The 22,056-nt window shown below is 37.5% G+C and overlaps 1 protein-coding gene across 14 annotated transcripts in view; it reads left to right on the top strand.

The window, feature by feature from the left end:
* Window positions 1–22,056, top strand: part of cast (calpastatin) — a 49,262-nt gene that overhangs the window by 25,552 nt on the left and 1,654 nt on the right. For 5 of the 14 annotated variants that reach the window (XM_065244027.1, XM_065244029.2, XM_065244040.1 and 2 more), the window contains 30 exons: window positions 4,844–4,972; window positions 5,475–5,597; window positions 5,990–6,106; window positions 6,445–6,489; window positions 6,687–6,779; window positions 6,942–7,022; window positions 9,314–9,364; window positions 10,821–10,904; window positions 11,545–11,622; window positions 11,704–11,784; window positions 12,190–12,258; window positions 12,393–12,500; window positions 12,611–12,727; window positions 12,882–12,989; window positions 13,645–13,692; window positions 14,358–14,438; window positions 14,517–14,564; window positions 15,152–15,220; window positions 15,377–15,427; window positions 15,670–15,756; window positions 15,861–15,977; window positions 16,235–16,363; window positions 16,455–16,562; window positions 16,636–16,737; window positions 19,027–19,119; window positions 19,204–19,245; window positions 19,322–19,447; window positions 19,563–19,640; window positions 19,912–19,944; window positions 20,360–20,459. In XM_065244027.1, coding sequence (XP_065100099.1) covers window positions 4,844–4,972; window positions 5,475–5,597; window positions 5,990–6,106; window positions 6,445–6,489; window positions 6,687–6,779; window positions 6,942–7,022; window positions 9,314–9,364; window positions 10,821–10,904; window positions 11,545–11,622; window positions 11,704–11,784; window positions 12,190–12,258; window positions 12,393–12,500; window positions 12,611–12,727; window positions 12,882–12,989; window positions 13,645–13,692; window positions 14,358–14,438; window positions 14,517–14,564; window positions 15,152–15,220; window positions 15,377–15,427; window positions 15,670–15,756; window positions 15,861–15,977; window positions 16,235–16,363; window positions 16,455–16,562; window positions 16,636–16,737; window positions 19,027–19,119; window positions 19,204–19,245; window positions 19,322–19,447; window positions 19,563–19,640; window positions 19,912–19,944; window positions 20,360–20,455 — 2,592 coding nt within the window. In that variant the 3' untranslated portion in view covers window positions 20,456–20,459. The remainder of the gene's footprint in view (window positions 1–4,843; window positions 4,973–5,474; window positions 5,598–5,989; window positions 6,107–6,444; window positions 6,490–6,686; window positions 6,780–6,941; window positions 7,023–9,313; window positions 9,365–10,820; window positions 10,905–11,544; window positions 11,623–11,703; window positions 11,785–12,189; window positions 12,259–12,392; window positions 12,501–12,610; window positions 12,728–12,881; window positions 12,990–13,644; window positions 13,693–14,357; window positions 14,439–14,516; window positions 14,565–15,151; window positions 15,221–15,376; window positions 15,428–15,669; window positions 15,757–15,860; window positions 15,978–16,234; window positions 16,364–16,454; window positions 16,563–16,635; window positions 16,738–19,026; window positions 19,120–19,203; window positions 19,246–19,321; window positions 19,448–19,562; window positions 19,641–19,911; window positions 19,945–20,359; window positions 20,460–22,056) is intronic. The other 9 variants (XM_065244038.1, XM_065244039.2, XM_065244041.2 and 6 more) reach the window with 6 other exon arrangements.

Raw genomic sequence — 22,056 nt, 5'->3', positions numbered from 1 at the left:
TCTTATTTATCCATTTGTCTGTATTTTGTATTTTATTCAAATTTTCTTCATTTCATTTTAAGATAAGATGAATTGCAGTTTGATTTTACATTGATTAAATTTTTTGTCATGGCTTGCACTCATTATGTGTAGGTCATATGGCGGAGGCTATGCACCATTTTCTATTTATACTTCTGCGACCAGTGCTTTAAGTGGGCCGGAACGCCCCGGTACTCAGTACCGCCACTTCCAAAAATAGCTCTTGAGCGTACCACCACCTCTCCGTGCGCCCAGAACGTGCTTTTAGCGTACCGGAACGCTCATTTGCACATCTGTTTAAAAACAGAGGTTTAATTTAATCCTTTGGCTGCGCTGCGGCTTTTCAGAGCGCCCTTAATGTATGCTTCCTAATTCGTCCCACCGAGAGCAGAGACTGAGACTACATTACCCATACACCCTTGCGTTTACAAGTTAAAAGCGCATGCGTCGGTCAGTCAGCGTCAACGTGCTCTGGACTGGAGAGGTGTGTGTTTGTGTGTGAAACGCGCAACCATATCTGCACACTGTAAAAAAATTCCGTAGAAATTCCAGCTGGGTTGCCGGTAATTTACCGTAGATTTACATTTATGTTATTTACTGGCAAGAGTTTGTTCAAAGTTAAATGAACATTAAACATTTACAAGTCTTTGTCTTTACAGAGTAAAACTAAAAAAACAGCATCAAGCAAAACATTCTGGGAAACAAGATCTGAAGCAAAAAACAGAAAAAAGGTTGATGATGATTTCTGGTTCCCAGAATGCTTTGCATGAGGCTGTTATTGTATAGTTTTATTCTGTAAAGATAAAGAGTTATTAATATTTCAAATTTATTTAACTTTGAACAAACTCTTGCCAGTAAATAACATAAATGTAAATCTACGGTAAATTACCGGCAACCCAGCTGCAATGACATTGTAATTTCTACGGAATTTTTTTACATTGTACGTGATAATCTCCGCTGTCGTGGCTGTCAGTTTGGTTCCCCTCGACGCAACTTCGGATTTCCTCAGGCGATGTGCAGAAAACATTCTTGAAATTGTAATATACATTTAGTTTAATTGCTAAACTACAAGTGAACGAAATTTCAATGAATTTGAACGACGTGCACAGAAGTTTTACCACCCGCAAAATGGAAAACAATGGGACAAAATAAATGACTTTCGAGTTTCAAATGGCCAGTATTTTGTTATTCTTGAACCCATAGACATGGTCTTGGTGTCATTTTAAAGTTTTTTTTTTCAAGCTCTTTCTATCTGAACAACTAGTTTTAGCATTTAACCATGCCAAATTTTACTCCTATATCTACCTTTTGCACATTTTATTTATGTTCAAAAGCTCTACAGTAGCTCTTTCCTTTCTTATGGTATTTTTTCAAAATCCTTTTGCACATTTTATTTATGTTCAGTAGCTATTTCTAGCTCAAGCAAATCCACAAACTTATAAAAGGATTTATTATTTTTTACAAGGTCGTCTGATGACTGTTGAATATAAAACCCCTTCAAAAAAAATAGAGTACCGGCACCTCTTTTGGGCCACTTAAAGCACTGTCTGCGACGTTGTCCGCCTCGACATGCAATTATACAGACCGCTAGTAGTATCCACGTGTGTAACCCACACTAGAAGTGCAGCAGCCAAAGAAGAAGCAGTTTGGCCAGTAAACCCACAAAAAAAGAAGCTGCTTGTATGATTTGAGAAGACCACACTGTAAAACTTTTTTTGCTGTAATTATGCAGCTGTTTGCCAGTAACTTTCTGTAGATTTAAATGTATGTTATTCACTGGCAACAGTTTGTGCAAAGTTAAATGAACATTAAAAAGTCTTAATCTTTACAGAATAAAACTAAAATACCAGCCTTAGGGGCCAGTCACACCAATAGCGTTTATGGCAGTTGCAGGCGCCTTTTTTGAATGATATTCTATGGGCAGGGTGCGTTTGCGCGCTGTTTATGCGCGCCGAGCGCCTTGCGTTTTTTTGCCGCCTGCCGCGCACGCGTTTTTGAAGGAGCGCTGAGAGCGGAGAAGCGCCCGACGTCATTCGTGTCTTTCCATTGTCCAATCGAATGAGGGGAGAGGCGGGCCTTACGTTGTGGCGAGGGAAGTTTACAGTTGCTTTGAAGAACCGGACACCACTCGCTCACTCTCTCCTGTGTGTTTGTGCACCTCTCACCCTCAAACAAGGTCAGAGCAAGCGTCCTCTTTTTAAAGTTTCTGCTGATATGACAGTTAACAGCAAAAGAGCGCTCACGCTTCAATATTTGATTGACAAGACAGCTGACTCGGTGGTTGCTTAGCAATATGAAAAGCCGCGTCGCACTGCTCTTTTTTTAAAAAAAGGCAGTGCGTCGCGCCTTGCGTTTGCAAGCGTTTAAAGCGCTTTTGGTGTGACTGAAGCCTCAATCTGATCAACCTTTTTCTGTTTTTTTTTCTTCAGATTTTGGTTCCCAGAATGCTTTGCTTGAGACTGATATTTTAGTTTTATTTTGTAAAGACTTGTTAATGTTAAATGTTCATTTAACTTTAAAGCTCACATAACACACGCTGTTTCTGCATTTCTGATGTTAATCTGGAGTACCTACAGTATAGAGTAGTATTACATCCTTTATATGTCCGAAGATGAGCTTTACCGAATCTTTCCGATAACGTATGAAAAAATGATGAAGGAGGAGGAGTTACTATACCGCGGGTTTATTATGATTCACTACTGTTCGTTACATTTATATAATACGCAAGCACGTGCCTATTTCCAACACAGGACAGAAGTCTTACATACTGCATGCAACTCATGACCTGGTTGGGAAAATCCAGCGCATCAAACACACACGCAAAACTCCGCTGCTACCCCGGATAATAAACTATATCCATTGCTTCCATACGGCTGGATTTCTCCTCCTTACATCCAAACACACTTCTTCTTCGTGCCATTGTTGAGTTTTGAAATTAAACAAAGTTGTGTTGCGTGATGTGATGTTTGCAAGTTCTAGCGTCTCCCGCTGATTGACAGGTGGGCGGGGTTTTCCAGGGCAAGTGCCCATATAAAGAAGTGATACGTATAGAAACCCCTGAAACGTCAGCTGGACCTGTAATCGAAGAAAAACTTTCTGAAACTTGTACGAACCCTGGCAAAGTGCATTCGGCACAGAAATACTCTGTAACACGCCCAACTGCTTTTTTTTTACACTTTGCCTACGTTTAGCATGAGGAAACAACTCTATAACTGTGCAAATAAGTCAGAATGCATGAAATACCATTGAACCGCCTCTTTAAAACAAACTGTTGCCAGTAAATAACATACATTTAAATTTACAGTAAGTTACTGGCAAACAGCTGCCAGTACTATTGTAATTTAGCCTGGAAATTTTTACAGCAGTGATTAAAGTAAATAGACAGCGCCTTTTATTGCAGTTTGAGTTAAATCACTCCTCAGCTTGGCCCATCATTGTTCTTACCATTGCATACGGAAAATAATATTTTGAATTATCTTTTGTTTCACAAACTGGTTTGTGTCCCATTTTACACCCACGTTTTATACCCACTTTGCTTTTATCCTCACTGGTTATTGGTTGGCCTGTCATTTAAAGAAATCTGTTTACTGAGGTTACAGAGATGTGGAAAACTTGGGAAGTTCTTCCGCCTATTTATTTCCTTTGTTTCCTACATTCACAGGTCAGAATAAGAACAATGTTACAGTGTAAACTGTGTATAATAATTATGTATATAAATATATATTATGTATATAAAATGCACACATGCATGTATAATTGTAAGAAAAAAATATATTTATATATTAAGTATTTATATATAATATAAATTATACATAAATATACAATCATATATAATCTTAAATAAATACATGCATGTGTGTACAATACATTATACACAGTTTACACACATATATGATGTAAACAGAGACTTTTATTTTGCTATAGATTAATCGCGATTAATCATTATGCATCCCTAGACAAAATGAATAACTAGAGGGATAAACATGCATTGAGACACTGTAGTAACAGTGTGTAATAAACTGCAAGAATAGAAAGAATTATGAACTTACATGGTTTATGACACAGTTATGAACTTACAGAGTTCTTTAGGACTTAAATAAAATGTACCCTTGGTTGCAAAACTAAAAAGATATAAAAAAAAATTGTGCTTATCTGTAGCCTATGGGCAGAGCAAGTTTCTGACTGGGCTTTGTAATCATGTATAAAACAGTAGAGAGACATTGTGTTTCCCATGAGAGGTGTCTGCCCCATGACTCACTTTCCTGAATCTAGTTAAAACACCAAGTTTGTACTGATCTGAACTTGTGTACTGTAATTGTTAAACGTTTGAAATCTATTAAGCAACCCCAAAACCCCAGTTAAGAATAAAGAGAAAAAATAAAGAGACGTTCAACTTTACATAATGCAGTACATGGAGATAAAAGTACGGTATTCAAAAGTGTTGCTACTATGGCCAAAGATATTTAAAATTACCAAGCCTCAATGCAATGGTATTGATATGAATGGCGGATATCGTAATGGGCCGCTGTAGTCCCGCCTTCCGGAAAAAGAACCATCATCAACAATTAAACTAAGAACGACATCATCATAGCCCAGTTGGTAAAGCAGTGCAATAGCAGGGCAAAGGGTCATGGGTTTGATACTAATAAACTGTATACCTAGTAATGCATAAAATGTATATGTAAAAAATTAATCTAAACAAATGTAATACATAATTGCAAACATTCCCTATTATTTACTTCAATGTGATTGAAACCTTGGAAAACACTTGCACTTTATTAAAGTGACAACACATAAGATTGATAATCTCACACATGCATTGCAGAAAGGACCCACACAATCCTCCACGCCAGCTGCAGCTGTCAAACCCGGCACCACCCCTCCTTCAGGAGCTGCTGGAGGGGCTGCTGGTACCCACACATATCAAAAAGGATCTCCTCAAGTCACACAACAGGTTGACAAAATCTGTCTACTGGGTTTACTGGAATTGGCCTTTTTAACATCCTCATTATTTTCATCAGGACTACTTATAACTTTTCATTGCATTTTCTGCCTCTGTTTAACTCTCTTTTACTTTCATCACTGGTTAACACTTTCAGACAACACTAACTTAACACATGTTCATATAAGGGCTGTTTTAATGTTTCTTTCACATCTGCATTCTTGGCTTTTTCAAAAAGAAAGGCCTGGGTTTTTGTATGTAATCATCTTGCTGACTTAAACTGTGCTTTGAAGGGAAAGAGGTGTTTTTGGCACTCAATTCAAGCTCTTTGCACTTTACCGATACTGACCACATTCATTACTGTTCTGGTGCATAGGAATTTTTAATCTTTCATCTGCAAAACATTCATTTTGTTTTCGTCTTACCTCATCTTGCCTTGATTCATACTTGAAGTGTTTCTCCAGTGTCCGCTGCAAAATTATAGCTCCTCACACCTCCTTCGTCCTAATTGTAGGTCTCTAAACCTGCACCTCCCGCCTATGCCAAAGTCCCATCTGTGAGCTCTGGCACTGGACACGCGGGCACGACCGTTGGAGCGGGTGCAAAGCCCACGGACCCTGCAAAAGACAAGGCACAGGTATAATTGCTTCCGCAAATGGCATTAAATCTACATCATATTTCTAGTGGTGTCTTTCTTGGTCAAGTTCTTCCATCCCATATCTATTGCCAGCCACATTTCATTCAGCATGGCCCGAACACTACTTTCGAATGAACGGGTGGTTCCTTCATAGCAATATGGCAAAAATATTACACTTGTGGGCGTGGATCTACACATATATCTCCTACACTTTGTGGCATTTATCTTACATATTCCTGTATGAGGAGTTGCATTGCACTGGTGGAAAGATCTCTGTCTTCTGCTTTCATCGCCGTCTTTGCTTCAGCTGCACGATCACTTAATACAATATCACCCGACCTCTTATATAAAGGAGTTAATGGTTGAACATACGCTGCATATGCTCCTAATAGAGTACAACTATTTATTCATCCAAACCGGGACCTGTTAAAGTGGATGCATCTGTCGGGAAACCCGTAGCCTCGGCCGGTTTACCTGGAAGTGGCCTAAAGGAGAAGAGTGGCCAAAAGGTATTTATCGAAAAATAAAGGATCCTATGGAGTTCACCTCTTTGAGGACCCAGTATTGCGTCAAATTTCTTATTTCCCCATGCATTTATAGGCGTATGAATGCTCTTTTTCTGCATAAAATAAGATGTTTTTTAAAGCATTACAGGCACTGTACAAATCAAATGTTTTTTTTTTGAAGGATGGATTATTAATAAAAAAATTAAATGCATATAAAAATGTTTTAAAAAAAATAAACATCACATATGTCCTGATGATGTATCTGGGAAAATCTAACTACAGTTGCCAAGTTCAATAGTGTCATTATAGACAATAACAACCAGCTTGCTTCTGGTCCACAGGTGCAAGTGGAAGTAGGTCCATCAGCACCGAAAGTCAGTGCAGAGGTGAGTGACTGAGTTTCTGTCTGTGCATAAGCTGGTAGCTGATTTAAGGTGGCAGTAGCTGATTTAAGATGGTCCTCCCAGCCTTATCAGCTAAGTCCAGCTTGAATATCTTAAAAAGTGACCAAAACACAGCTACACCAGCAAAACCTGTTTTTGTGGATGTTAGTTTGTTTTAAAATGTATGTTCTTTAAAATAGATCGATCCCTTTGATGCTTTGAGTGACACTTTACCATCAACACAACCTGAGGCTCCTAAACCCCCAAAGTACACTGGACCAGAAGTCAAAGAGGTGAGATATTTTACCATGTGTGTGTGCATGTAAATACTGCATGTGACTACTGTATGTGCAAAGCATATTTTTAAAATTGCATGCTTGTGAAGGCTGTTTATTTACCAGAATGTATTTTGCTATCTGTGTGTATTTTCTAATGGAGTGCATTGCATGTCTCAGACCAATATCAAACCAGAGAAGGGTGTTTTGTGTGGTGAGAGAGAAAGTACACTGCCACCTGGATACAGACGGGAAGACTGGGTTAGTTGGAGATCATAATTATTTTGTATAATTTTTTTACCTTGCCCATTTCTGTTTCTTTTATCTTATCAATCGATTAGTAATACCATGTACAGTCTTCAGCACAACCTGTTTATTATGTTTACTGTGTTGTTTACTGTATTTTTATTTATTTGTTTTAGTTTTTTTTACCTGGTTAAATATATTTTTGAGCCTTTTAACTTTATTTAGAAAAGGACAGGAAAGAATGACTGGAATTTTTTTTTTTTAAGTGGAGACATGTACTTTTTGGGCGATTTTCTGGACAGGGCTTATCCATGTCCCAGACTAAAATGCACTTTTGAGCTGCCTTAATTTAAAAACACCTTAACAATGTTTTTTTAAGATGTGAAATAAATCTGTAGTGTCCCCAGAGTACATATGTGAAGTTTTAGCTCAAAATACTATATTGATAACTTATAATAGCATGTTAAATTAGCAAATTTGTAGGTGTGTGCAAAAATGTGCCGTTTTGGGTGTGTCCTTTAACATGCAAATGAGCTGATCTCTGCACTAATGGCACTTTTCCATTGCATAGTACCCCACGGTTTAGTCTAGTTTGGCGTGGTTAGCTTTTCCATCGAGTTTATTAGTATCACTTCGTAGTGGGAGGGATTACAGGCGTGTCGTTATTTGCGCTGCCTACTGCTGTGACATCATACAAGTGAGTGAGATCATCGCTGTACATTCCCATACATGCATTTATTTCTCAGTCTGCCAAAAAAATTAAATTGGCCACCACAAATAGATGTTTGCACATTGCGTTTATCACTACCTTTGTCTCACATGACAGTTTCTGTTCAAACACCCGTGGCGTCAGCCGACGGCACTCCGCTGAGCCTCATTGAAGTCGCATTTAAGTAAGGGATAATGTAGAGGCAGCCGGTAGTTATCGGGAAATAAGCCCCGACAGTGTGATCATGACCCGACGCAAAGCGGAGGGTCTTGTATCACCCTGAAGGGGCTTATTTCCCGATAACTACCGGCTGCCTCTACATTATCCCGCTTATTACACTTGTCACACAAGAAAAAAACCGGACATGAATATGAATTTGAAACATTTTATTGGCATATTTGTTTTAAATTAACATTTTTATCCTTCCGCGAAACTTTGCACAGATGCATAAAATGATCGTAATACCTTATTAAGATCCTCTGCTTCATACTTGTCTGTCTCCATTTTTTCTCTTTTAGCCAGTCTTTGAGAAGTTTTAATGCCCATTCTGTATTTTTTTGTATGTTGGCTTCGTAGCTGTCATGCTCTATTTTGTCAAGTTCAGTCTCAGTAAGCTCTCTGTGTCTTTTCGTGGTTGTCCAGTGTTTGTCACAAGATGGCGCCAAACAGTAATCTTTATTGATCTTTATTGGCGCGGAGCGATTTTACTCGTACAAGTAGTACCGGCTATGCGTTATTACTTTGGAGCGGTTATTATTTGAAAAGAACGAACCTGCAAATGTCTCAACTGACCAATCAGAATCAAGCATTCCAGAGAGCCGTGTAATAAGCATTTATAATGCTGACGTGCTCGTTGCGAATGTTACGCCACAAACTGCAAGTCTGGAAAAAACTGTTATGGTGTCCCTGATTCTCAACATGTGGATGTTTTTCGACGCTAAAAGGGAGTTTGGGAACTTGATGACTACACAGATGACTACATGTTTGCTCGAGACAGCGCAAGCTAGCACTGAGGTCAAGCTAATCTTTTACATTATAGCGATGACGCTGGTAGTGACGATTCTCTCAGACCAATCAGTGATCTACTGTGTTTTCGCGTCACGTTTGGTATCAGCTCGGGTCGCTTGGAACCCCAACCGAGGTGGTACGAAAAAAAGTATCGGGTACCACGTACTACACCTAATGGAAAGATCCCAAAAGTAAGCTGACCCGACCCAAACTAAACCAAACTGTGGGGTACTATGCAATGGAAAAGCACCATAAATGGCAGTGTCGTGGTTAGATAGTGCAGATTATCCCCTTCTGACATCACAGGGGGAGCCAAATTTCAGTGAGCAATTTTTTCACATGCTTGCAGAGAATGTTTTTATGGAACATTTTCTGGAAGGCTTAAACTTTTGTGAAAATCATGAAAAATGCTGGCGATGGGTGGCAACTTAAAAAGAAACGCTTATGGCAAGAGTTAAACATGGACCTAATATAACTAAGGCCTAGTCCTGGATTAATCTAAAACCCTCCCCCATAGGGTTTTGCAGCTAATTTTAGTTTATGTGCAAACAACTAACTATTACTAACTATTGTTGCTTTTTCCAATAAGGAAAAGAAGACACCGGTCGGGGTTCCAGAGAAACCTAAAGAAGTTCCCAAGGTCTGAACACTGTGCTCTGTTTTTTATACTGTGCTGTTTGTAGTCTTGTGATTTACATCCTTCTGGCTGAGACACGTTTGAAGTAGACGTCAGCAGTGTAGACATCATTGTTTACTTTCTTACTTCCCACACTAAGAAGCACATTAGTGAAATCTGCATCTTCTTATGCTGTCTTACTGTTATTATCCCTGTCTGTCTCACTGTTTGTGTTACTGTTTTAATGTCCCACTGTGCATGTTTTACTATCACCATACATACCTGTCCCAATGTCATTGTGCCTGTCTCACTGACAGCCTCTTTCTCTTGATCTCCATCTGTATTTGAGACAAATGTTTTGTTAGTTTTTAGGGTGTTGGCTAGGCTAGCAAATAGAAGCAAAGCTAATTCATCACAGGCTCTATCAATCACTCATTCATTTGCAATGCATTATTGCCACACAAGCTATCTAAACAGGGACTTATCATACACTTCTACTGTTTTTATATAAATAATAATAATGTTTTACTCTAACCAACCATTTTATTTTAATTTTTACACAAATAAGGAAATGTCTTGAAAGGGAAATTTTGTATGACTGTTAATAAGAACACAAGCATTTACCCAACCTGTGCTGTCTTGCTTCACTTACTGCATCATATTGATCCTCCAGCACATATTCAATGTCCTTGATCTTGTATGATTTTAGTTTATTCAGATTTGTTTCAACTAATCACTGATTCTCTAAAGACAACTCAGTACGTCTAGTTCAGCTGGTGCTTGGTTGTTCTTTAGTTTTCCTGTGAAAAGCAGTATATTATTAATGTCGAAGTTTTGGTATGCAGAGGGTGTGTCTGTACTTTTCCTGGTATGGCGGCGCATGCTTTCATTATTCATTTGAAGATGAACCTGGGGCTCCACCCTCTGGCCACTTATAGAATTACAGCGACTAGACGCAACATTTGATGTCGAATTGTGGGTCAACTTTGCCGAATATTTTCAGATTATTTTTAAAAAATGTTTGCTAAATGCTATGTAAATGTTTGCATACTTTTTTGTGTCTTTTTTTCTGTAAACTCGTGTTATGAATTTCAACCAAAACTAGAGATGTATCATAGGCTCACGTTAAATCAATGCTTGTCAAGCGTTAGCTTTAATGACAATACATCTTTTTTTTCAACTCTCGAAATTCAAAGTTTGACCATTAAGGTTGAAATTAGGTTAGACATATAATCGTTAATGTGCCTTTAATCCAGAAAAAACACAGCTTCCCCTTTAATTCTGTTTTGGCCAATCGTGCCCTCCCCAAAATGGCGGCGACGTTGACCCATCGCAGCAACAAAACAAAGCCCTCAATCAAAATTTGACGAGTCGCAGGTCATTAGATTACAACTTCTTGTGTGCTTTATGGCACTTGACGGTGGGATATGGATTGCGTTTGTTCGTGCATTCACAAATGTTTGTTTTGTTTTATAAACAGCCTATAAGCACAGACGAGGCACTGGAAGCTCTCTCCACTGGATTTGTGTCCTCCGCTCCAAGCGCTCCGAAGAAAACAGAGCTGGTAAGTTTTAAAATGAATACGGATCATCTTGTTTATTGTTATACTTTCGCATATAAGTTGCTTTGAGACCCCAAAGCGATTTCTTTTCTTTACCGTACTATATTAAAAAATTCTGCACATAACACCCGGGGACACGTCTACCCACCTGACGTCGTGTGATCCACGACAAGCCAACAGGTGTGTTCGACTGGCGCATCCCAATTCGAAGGCTCGATGTCATACGACTTGACGCTGCGAAAACGATCTGCTTGTGACATCAAAATAACGCAGCGTTCGATTCGCTCTCGCGGTACTTGATGTCATACGCAGTTTTGTCTGCGCAGCACTAAGCAGTGATGGGAGAAACGAAGCTTTTCGAAGATTCTAATCAATTGAACCAATTACTTCGAAAATTGATTCACTGTTTCGAACCGCTAAATATGGCGTCACCTGCTGGTGAAAACGTTAATTTTTTTTACAAAATTATTGCAGAGGTTTTCCTAAAAATTTGTTTTAACAAAAATATATATTTTATATTAATTAAACCATTAAGTAAAAGTGTATTATGTGTTTTTAGTTTTATTTATTAGGGCACACAATTACTGTTAGAAATAATTAGGCAATTTCAGTGTATTTACCTGATATTTATTATTATTTTCAGGTAACAGAAACTGTAGGTCCAATTGATGCCAAATCTGCAGGCTTCTCAAACTTTGCCCCGCCTCCACCTGCTCAGCAGGTAACAGCATTTTAAAATATCACTCAATTTTGATACTGTATCAATTGCATCTCTAAACACCAAATATGTATTGTTTTGCAGAAACAACAGATAACAACCTTACCTTCTAATATGAACAAATCACCTGCTCCACCAGCTGACAAGAAAGCCAAAATAGAGAGGGTAAAATTTGAAGCATTTTTTTTATTGTACAGTTGATAAAGGATGCATGCGCTTTTTCACAATACAGCACTAACCAGAGTACCTTATTGCTTTTATAAAACAGTTACCACACAATACAAATATTAAAGTAAAAAAAAATCTATCAACACAACTTCCATGAAATAAAATTACTAAAAGCTATCCTCCCACTGAAAAAGGAGTCCCTCACCGATTGTGTGAATGTTTATATGTTGAAGTTGCTAAGGTGCAGTGATACATACTTTATTGTAAATAAAACACAGCTATCAACCAATCAGAATCAAGAACTGGAACTAACCATTTCACAAACACAAACATAATGCTTTAAGTCACTGATCTTTGTGACAGGTGGATTAATGGCATATTTTGTTTTTTTCTCTCTTTCAGCCTGGTGAAAACTTGACAGCAGGCAAGAGTTCAACTACTGCACAGCATGCTAAACCAAAGACAGATGTGGTAAGTAAAATTTTGCCAGCTGCTTAGCTGAATTTTTAAACTGGTTATACAGTCACTAAATATTTAGGTCCAAGAACAGCATGAAACTATGCAAATAATGGACATAATTTACCTGTTTCTGTTTCCCTTTACAGCCAGATAGCTCCATCCCGACAGATGCTCTCAGTGAACTGGGCGACATGCTGGGTGAACCAGAACCTCCCAAAAAACAACCCGACCTTAACCCAAAAGACATAATAGATGTAAAAACACTTACAGCATATAATTATTATTAGATGATTCTATTAAACATGCACCTAATTAAGATAAAATTATATATATGCATGTGTTTTTTTATATAATTTTTGAGCAGGAAAATAAAATAAAATCAGAGAAGGGCGTACGTGTTGGGGAGAGAGAGGACAGCCTTCCACCAGCTTACAGATTCTCAGAGGAAGACCTTAAAAAACATCCTCCTCCTCCAATAGAGGTCAGAAAATGAACAAAGTCACCAGCATTTCTTTTTAGACTGTAATATGTGTTTACAGTATGTTAAAAGATATAGTAGAGAATTGATAATAGTGTGTGGTGATTGGTGCCACTGGATCCTGTGATTTGATTGGTGAATATTTCTTGTGCCCCAGCCTTCAATTGGCACAGATGATGCACTGGACATTCTTTCTGGAGATTTCACCACTCCTGCAGCAGCACCTGTTGTTAAGGCCGGTGTTCCTCCTAAGCCACCTGCACAGGTATATATCAGCTAGATATTTTTGTCATATTAAAGGAAAACACTACCGTTTTTCAATATTTTACTATGTTCTTACCTAAACTAAGACTAATTAATACATAACTATCTTTATTCAATGTGTGCACTTAATCTTTGTACAGCACGTTGTGAATGTGTTAGCATTGAGCCTAGCCCCATTCATTCCTTAGGATCCAAACAGGGATGAATTTAGAAGCCACCAAACACTTTCATGTTTTCCCTATTTAACGACTGTTACATGAGTAAGTATGGTGGCACAAAATAAAACGTGGGGATTTTTTAAGCGGATAAAAGTGAGAACTATATTGTATGGCGGAAGAGCACTTAGTTTGCAGCACTTCGACCTCGGCGCGCAGTAACATAATCACTCTCGACTATTCCCCTTTTCCCTCAAACTTTTGTCAGTGTTACTGTGCCCGAGGTCGAAGTGTTGCAAACTAAGTGCTCTTCTGCCATACAATATAATTCTCATTTTTTATCCGCTTAAAAAATCGCCACGTTTTATTTTGTACCACCATACTTACTCGTGTAACAGTCTTAAGTTAAGGTAAGAACATAGTAAAATATTGATAAACGGTGGTGTTTTCCTTTTAATAGCATTAAAAACACAATGACACATTTTTTATTTATCTTAACAGGAAAAGAAAACAGCTGAGGCTCCATGGAAAGCTAAAGATTACCCTAAGGTAATGTCCCTGTGGATGTGTCATGTCATTGTATTCAGTGTCTTATGTTGTACTCATACTTGTTTCTCATGTTATATTTGATAATAACTTTTATTAGTGACATAAAAAGTTAACAGAGTAAGAAGATTATCGCAAAAAAGAAAGTTTATTTTAGTCCAGTGGCGGCTTTTGGCTGCCCTTCAGAGGGGCGCACATTCAAAATATGTGTTCGGAGTGTCATGTGTGTTGCTCGCGTTTTCAAAATATGTGTTTGTTGCGTCATGTGAACCATGTGCATCACATGTTTTTTTTAAAATAACCTTTAATGATAAAGAGACGCTCACGTTAACAAAATATGCAAAACACTCCCTTAACACTTAACTCTGATTACGCATGAGGTTATGCGAGTATCTGGCAAACGCGAGCGTCTCTTTTATCATAAACCCTTTAGACGCATCTGCAGCAGGCACTTATTTTGACAAGATAGTGATGCACATAGGTTCACTTGACGCGCCAAACACATATTTTGAAATTAAAAACCACACACGACGGGCTACATACATGTTTTTGATGAACTCGCATCATGCGCCCACAAAAAAACAAGTCACTGTCCGCCACAAGATTAGTCAAAGAAAGGTTAGTTATAATTCCTGTGATTTAATTGGTGAATATTTCTTGTGTCCCAGCCTTCAATTGGCACAGATTTTACGACCCATGCAGCTGCACCTGTTGTTAAGGCCTCTGTTCCTCCAAAGGCACCTGCACAGGTATATATCAGCTAGATATTTTTAGTCACATAATTAGCTTTAATAACACAATGAGACATTTTTATTTTATCCCTACAGGAAAAGACAACAGCTGGGGCTCCAGGAAAAGCTAAAGATGTCCCTAAGGTAATGTCCCTATGGATGTGTCCTGTCATTGTATTCAGTGTCTTCTGTTGTACCCATACTTGTTCCTCATGTTAGATTTTATAATAACTTTTATCAGTGACATAAAAAGTTAATAGAGTAAGAAGATTATCGCAAAAACGTCAAATATTGTTTAGTTGTTATAATAATAATAATAATAATAATAATAATAATAATAAAATAAAGTATTTAAGAGAGCCATGACATTGGATGATTTCCAAACGCAAATGAGCATGCCCTTGAAGTGAGCTCTTTGAAGGGTGTAGGGCACTCGTGTGTTTGGATCACCCTTGGCAAAGTGACACTTTCCTACAATCTAAACTAGTCTTTACTACCTTTGATCCTAAGATTATATTTCTATCGCAGAGTAATATTGGGTATTACTTAAAATAAAGACAAACTGAATAAAAAAACATTCACAAGAGGATTCAAGTTTTCACTTTTCTTTGGGATGCCCCTATAATGATGTCCCCTTTGCAAAGGGCCCTTCAAGGGTGCATAAATGCTATTTGGAAATGCCCATTATAAGTCTTTATATTGTTCCAATAATCTCTTTTATTTTGCCTAAGGTGGATGAATTATCAGCTATAGACGCTCTGGCTGGTGATTTTGTAGCTCCACCACAGGCTGCTCATAAGGTATCAATGTCAATAACACACAAAAAAAAAACATTTATTTAATGTTTAATTCATATGTGTGACTTTCTTGCACATTCTTCTTTTACATTATCTCCTTGTTTTATCATGAGCAGAGGTTTTGTTATCCATTACAATATTGTTTCCTGTATGTCATAGGTTTCTTCAGCTATTCCTCCAGGCCCCAAGCAAAGCAATCTGACAGATGAGGTAATGGACAGAAAAATAGTGTGTATTATTGCATTAAAAAAACTTAAGTGCATTTGTATATAGGACTTGTTTTTGAACACAAAAAATGCACATATGTAGAAAATTGCATTTGGTATGAATTTAATTTTATTCTTAACTTAAATTTCTAAGTTGTCCATTTTGTAAATGCCAAGATGTTTTTATTGTTTTAGGACTGATATGGAACGATTTGTAATTTCTCTGCCGCTTTGTCAAATGTGTAGGATCCCTTTAGCGCTTTGGGTGACACGCTGAGTGCACCAGAACCACCAAAAAAACAACCTGAACTCAAACCTGGAGATTTTGTGAAGGTAGCAATTATTTTTGTATGATGGTTTTTATAATACTTAAAAATCTCATGTAAAATTAGACACAATTACAAGGATTTAAACCCCCCACACTTTTTTCTGGGCAGGAAAAGGAATTGACATCAGAGAAAGGCGTGCGTGTTGGGGAGAGAGAGGACACGCTTCCGCCCGGTTACAGGTTCTCAGAAGAAGAACTCAAAAAATATCCTGCTCCTCCAAGAGAGGTGATACAGATATTTATTACACTTAACACATTACCTTAACAAATTCCTTCACAAATGTTAGAATACACTTACAAATATAGGTACTTAAATGTTGTTCCCAGCGATGCCATAAAAGAAACATTTTTGGTTTGGTTAAAAGAACCCTTTAGTCAAAAGTTCCTTGATAGTGACGTTTGTCCTAATGGGTCTCTGTGATGATTGGTCCCCGTTGCTGGATCATGTGATTAAATTAGTCCATGTTTTTTGTTTTGTTTTAGCCTTCCTTAGGCACTGATGACGCTTTGGATCTTCTGTCTGGTGACTTTGAGAGCACCCCTGCACCAACTGTTGCCGCACCCCCAGTCGCCAGGCCCCCTGTTTGTACTGCTGTCAAGCCGCCTCCTAAAGTGAGCGAAAAACAAAATCCTTTACATTGACTTTAAATGTCAGCAGTTGTTTTTTTACCTTATCCTACTATCGTCTTATTCTTTTCCATAGCCTTTAGATGATTTCGATTTAGAGGTTCTTGCAGATGATTTTGTGGCTCCTACTTCTGCATCTAAAGTTCAGTCCGCTGTTACCGTCCCACCACATGCCGAAAGACAGGTACATGTACTTCCATCAACATACAGGTGCACATTTTATTCCATTTTGTATTGATTCTTTTCTCTTGTTTCAGATGTCAGACGGTTCATCAGCTTTAGATGCTCTATCAGACACACTGGCAGAAATAAAACCCAAGCCTGAGCCCACCCCTATCTCACCAAAAGCCATTGTTCAGGTAACCAGATCCCTTCAGTAAAGCAAAATCAAGGCCTGTTTACACCAGGTACAATTGCATAAAAATTACATGTAACCGTGAGATTATGAAGTTTGATTTTACATTGATTAAAATGTTTTGACATGGCGTCACGCGGTCAATATTAAAGATATTAAGGTTAAAAAAAATTCTTTACATTATGTAGGATGATTAAAGTAGAAAACAGTACAGTAAATCACAAAAAAAAATTCATTCACCAATTCACAAATTGTTCAGATATGGATGAATTTTTAGCCACCCAAACAATAAAAAAAGGCGTTGCGTGATATATTGTACATGACGTAGAGGAGATAAATGGGTCTTATCATGAGAAATAAAGGTCATGAGTGACTGCCGTAATTCATTTTGTGTGTGACACAGACATTTGCATAGAAAGTCTTGTCAGGATTTATTGCAGGATTAAAAGACGCTGTTATTGCAGGATACAAACTGTATTGGACCCAACTATGAACCCATAGGCCCTTACGTTACAGTTATTCATTTTTCATGTTTTATTCGAAGTGACATACAAATGAGAGAGCGTTTAACTTTTTTCCTAAGGAGCCAGCAATAAGCATAGTCTACAAAGCTAGGGAAAGATGAACAACATAGATCATAGAGTTGTTGTTTTTTTAATATATAAACAAAGTAAGACCGCCTTAAGTGATCGCTGTTGTGCATTTTACATACAACGCGGGTGTTTGTCGGCCCTAAGCCAGTGACGCTACTCAATTTACATGTGACGAGTTGGTGGTGAACAAAACAATTGCACCTCTTTTAACGCCAAACTTCAGCGAAATTTTAAAATGACCCCATGATTTACTCGCCCTCAAGCAATCCGAGTTACATATGTCTATCATTTTTCAGACAAATACATTTGGAGTTACTTTAGTAAATGTCCTTGCTTTTCCGAGCTTATAATTGGAGAAAACAGGGAACAGGGAACAAATTCTGATTTTGAAGCCCAAAAAAGTGCATTCATCTTTCACAGAAGTAATCCACATGGCTCCAAGGGGTTAAAAAAAGGTCTTTTGCGGGTAATTGATGCAATATTGTAAGAAAAATATCCATATTTTAAAAGTTATAAACTATAATAAGTTATCTAGCTTCCGGTAACGACGCCATCTTGGCCTCACGCGATTCACGAGAGTCATTGTGCAACCTAACCATGGGAACGAATGCTCACTACACTTGTAAATCGCAGTCCAAGATGGCACAGTTACGGGAAGCAAGTTATCACAGTTTATAAAGTTTGAAATATGGATATTTTTCTTACAAAATCGCATCAATTACCTGCAGAAGGCCATTGTTAACCCCTTGGAGCCGTGTGGATTACTTCTGTGAAGGATGAATGCACTTTTTTTGTGTTTAAAGTCAGTTGTTGTTCCCTGATCCCTGTTTTCTACCATTATAAAGCTTTGAAGGGAAAGGACATTTACTAAAATAACTTCAAATGTGCTCGTCTGAAGGGTGATGAACATATTGGATTGCTTAAAGGGACACTTCACTTTTTTTGAAAATATGCTCATTTTCCAGCTCAACTAGAGTTAAACATCTGGTTCTTACCGTTTTGGGATCCATTCAGCCAATTTCTGGGTCTGGCAGTACCTCTTTTAGCATAGCTTAGCACAATCCATTGAATCTGATTAGACCATTAGCATCACGCTAAAAAATAACCAAGTTTCAATATTTTTCCCATTTAAAACTCGACTCTTCTGTAGTTACATCATGTACTAAGACAGATGAAAAAATTGCAATTTTCTAGGCCAATATGGCTAGGAACTATACTCTCATTTTGGCATAATAATCAAGGACTTTGTTGCTGTAACATGGCTGCAGGAGGTGTAATAATATTACGCAACGCAGCAGCCAAAAAATAGTCCCCTTAGTATCTTTCAATAGCAGGGGACTATTTTTGGGCACTACGTAATATCATTGCGCCTCCTGCAACCATGTTACGGCAGCAAAGTCCTTGATTATGCGATGCTAATGGTCTAATCAGATTCAATGGATTATGCTAAGCTATGCTAAAAGTGCTAGCGCCAGACCCATAGATCAGCTGAATGGATTCCAAAACAGTAAAAATCAGATGTGTAACTCTATGGGAGCTGGAAAATTAGCATATTTTCAAAAAAAGTGTCCCTTTAAGTTGGATACAAAATTTTTCTAGATGTTTTTGATAAAAAATAGCTTTCAGTGCTAAATGCATTCAGATCATGAGGACTGAATCTCATCCCGAAGAGCTTGCTTAGATGTTCTCACTCTCCACAGGAAATAGACATTGTGGAGGAGAGAGTGAGTAAGCCTGGGGAGAGAGATGACAGCCTGCCACCAGACCATCGCTTTTCAGAAGCCGACAAGAAGGTGACCACTGCGTTTCCCTGCCAATGGATTTATCTAAACAGTTAAAGCTAAAGATCTGATAAACACTCCATTTATTCCCTGCAGGCGTTTGAAGAAGCAAAGAAAAAATGTCCTGAACCAAAGCAGGTACTTCATGAATTGTAATGTCTAAACCACAGTATGAAGAAACAACAACAACATGACCTTGATGGTTCTGTTTCAGGCATCAATCGATGACGCAGCGGCCCTTGACCTGCTCGACAGCGAATTCTCATCAGCACCCACCGTGAAAGCATCTGCACCAGAGGCTCAAACCTTCACTCCAGAATGCACAATTCCAACCTTCGCGGTATCTAAACCTAGTACAAAAATGGATGCAAAAATCATTTAACATATCACACATAGATGATGGGTCATGAATCATTTTAACTACCAATTGAAGTTGTTTGTTTAATTTTTTATAGGAACAAGGTAGAGCTTTAGACGAACTGGCAGAAAAACTGTTTCAAAATCCGGAGAAACCCAAAGAGAGCAAAGCAAAGGTGAGAATTCTCGCAGCGCGATTATTTGAACGCCAAACATCAGTCATGGGTTGAGCACTGCAGGCTCAAATGATCGAATTCACTCACTCCTTCGAGTGACCTATATAAGTGAACTTCATACTTTGTGTTCACAGTGTTCCTGAAGTTTGATATTTTAGGCAAAGGCTTGTTGTGGTATCTTTACAATGTGATCAGACCATATATGAGCCCCAGGCATTTCCCCTCCAACTGGTTAAAAACCAGTTTAAAACAAGTCTCTGTGTAATTACAGGGAAAGGGGGGGAAGTCAAAGTCTAAACAGAAGGTAGGTTATACTGGATATGTAAATGAAATGCATGAATCTGGTTCTAACACAATTGCTTTGGCTGTACAACATCATGAGGACACCAGCATGACAACCATGCGTAAACTCATTCTGTCGCCGTTCTGCCAAGCACATGCTTGACATTTTCATTTTCTTAAAACATTTTTTTTTTACTGCATTAAACATTTGAGTTATTCAGCTAGTCTGGCTTTCTTAAAATATGCATCTAATGTGCCACGGATGTTTGCGCAATATTGTGTGTTAAAGTGCCATGTATGTTACCTCGTTTATACACATGGTGGTGCTGTGCCACAAAGCCTTTTTCCATTTCACCAACCACATGCTTACAAGTTTGCTTATAAAAAAATATTTTTGGATGTTTTTGTCTTCCTAAAATTTTTATTTTGTGTCCTAGAAACAGTCTGGAGGTGATTCCTCAGCCGTAGAGAATCTGTCCAGTAAGCAGAGCTCCAAAGACGTAGTGCCTTCAGCGAAAGATGGAAAGAGATAGATCAGTAAGCTCAGCCGCCTTTCATTTTTAAAGAAACAGTTTACACAAATAATCATTTGTGACCCCGGACCACAATTTATATTTATAGCGATAGCCAAAAATACACTGTATGGGTTAAAAATTAACAATTTTCTTTTATGGCAAAAATCATTAGGATATATAAAAAATCATGTTTCATGAAGAGGGGGGCTAGGGTGGTCCTGGACCACCTATAAGCATTGAGGACCCCTTATAAAGCACAAAAATAGCTAGGGGACCCCCATAATCTTTGACTTAATTCGAACACTGACCATAAATATATCAAAACTATTTATCAAAACTTACTAAGGACTACTTCTGGACAAATTTAAAGGGGAATTTCTCAATATTTAGATATTTTGCACCCTCAGATTCCAGATTTTTAGACGGTTGTATCTCGGACAAATATTGTCCTATCCTTACAAACCATACATCCATGCAAACAAATCATATATAGCATATATATTTAGCTTCAGATCATGTATAATTATGACTGGTTTTGTGGTCCAGGGTCACATTTTGTTGTAAAAAATATTTTTTGACAAACAAATTGTTTGATATAAAACAAAATATTTTTTTTTTGGCTGTTTTATAAAATTTATGATTTTCAAGAAAAACATTTCTTAGTATTTTTCTCTTGTTTTCAGTAAAATTATCTAAAAATTCTTAAATTAAGATGCTTTTTCTTGATGAGCAAAACGACCCAAGAAAATAAGTCTAGTTTTTAGACCAAAAATATCAAATTTAAGACAAAAAAATAAGATTTTTTCTTGAATTTAGTGTTTAAAAATGTTTAAGATTTTTTTGCTAACCCCCATTGGCAGATTTTTTTGCTTGTTTTATGCACAAAATCATTTAAATTTGATATTTTTGGTCTAAAAACTAGACTTAATTTTTTTCGAAAATCATTTTTTGCAGTGTACAGCTTATTTATTCAGCTTCAGATCATGTATAATTTACTGGTTTTGTGGTCCAGGGTCACATTTTGTTGTAAAAAATGTATTAAATTTAATCAAGTCACTGCAAAAACTGAATTTCTTACTTAGTATGTTTGTCTTGTTTTCAGTAGAAATATCTAAAGATTGTTAAATCAAGATGCTTTTTCTTGATTAACAAGAAAAATCAAGAGCAAAATGATCTAAGAAAATAAGTTTAGTTTCTAGACATAAAATATACAATTTAAGTGCATTTTTGCTTAAAACAAGCAAAATTATCTGGAAATGGGGTGAGAAAATTTTGCTTAAATTAAGTGTTTAAGAAAAAGGAAAACTTATTTGTAGATTTTTTTTAATCACCCCATTGGCAGATATTTTTGCTTGTTTTAAGTTTAAAGGAACAGTATGTAAGAAATTTATATCAATGAATCATAAAATGGCTTTTATATGTTACTAGACATTAAGAAATCATTTTCATTTTACATACTTATATCACTGACAACAGTGGTCTGGCCAGGATATTGTCATTTAAAAAGTGAAGTTGCAGCCCTCAACTGATGTTTATGTTGTCATTTTGTGTATTGGCCACCAGTTGTGAGATTGCAGTACCAGTTTTAGCCACAAGTTTTGTGATTGTAATACCAGTTT

This window comes from Paramisgurnus dabryanus, chromosome 18, assembly GCF_030506205.2.
Source record: "Paramisgurnus dabryanus chromosome 18, PD_genome_1.1, whole genome shotgun sequence".
Classification (NCBI taxonomy): domain Eukaryota; kingdom Metazoa; phylum Chordata; class Actinopteri; order Cypriniformes; family Cobitidae; genus Paramisgurnus; species Paramisgurnus dabryanus.
This window is presented reverse-complemented; position numbering and strand designations above follow the sequence as displayed.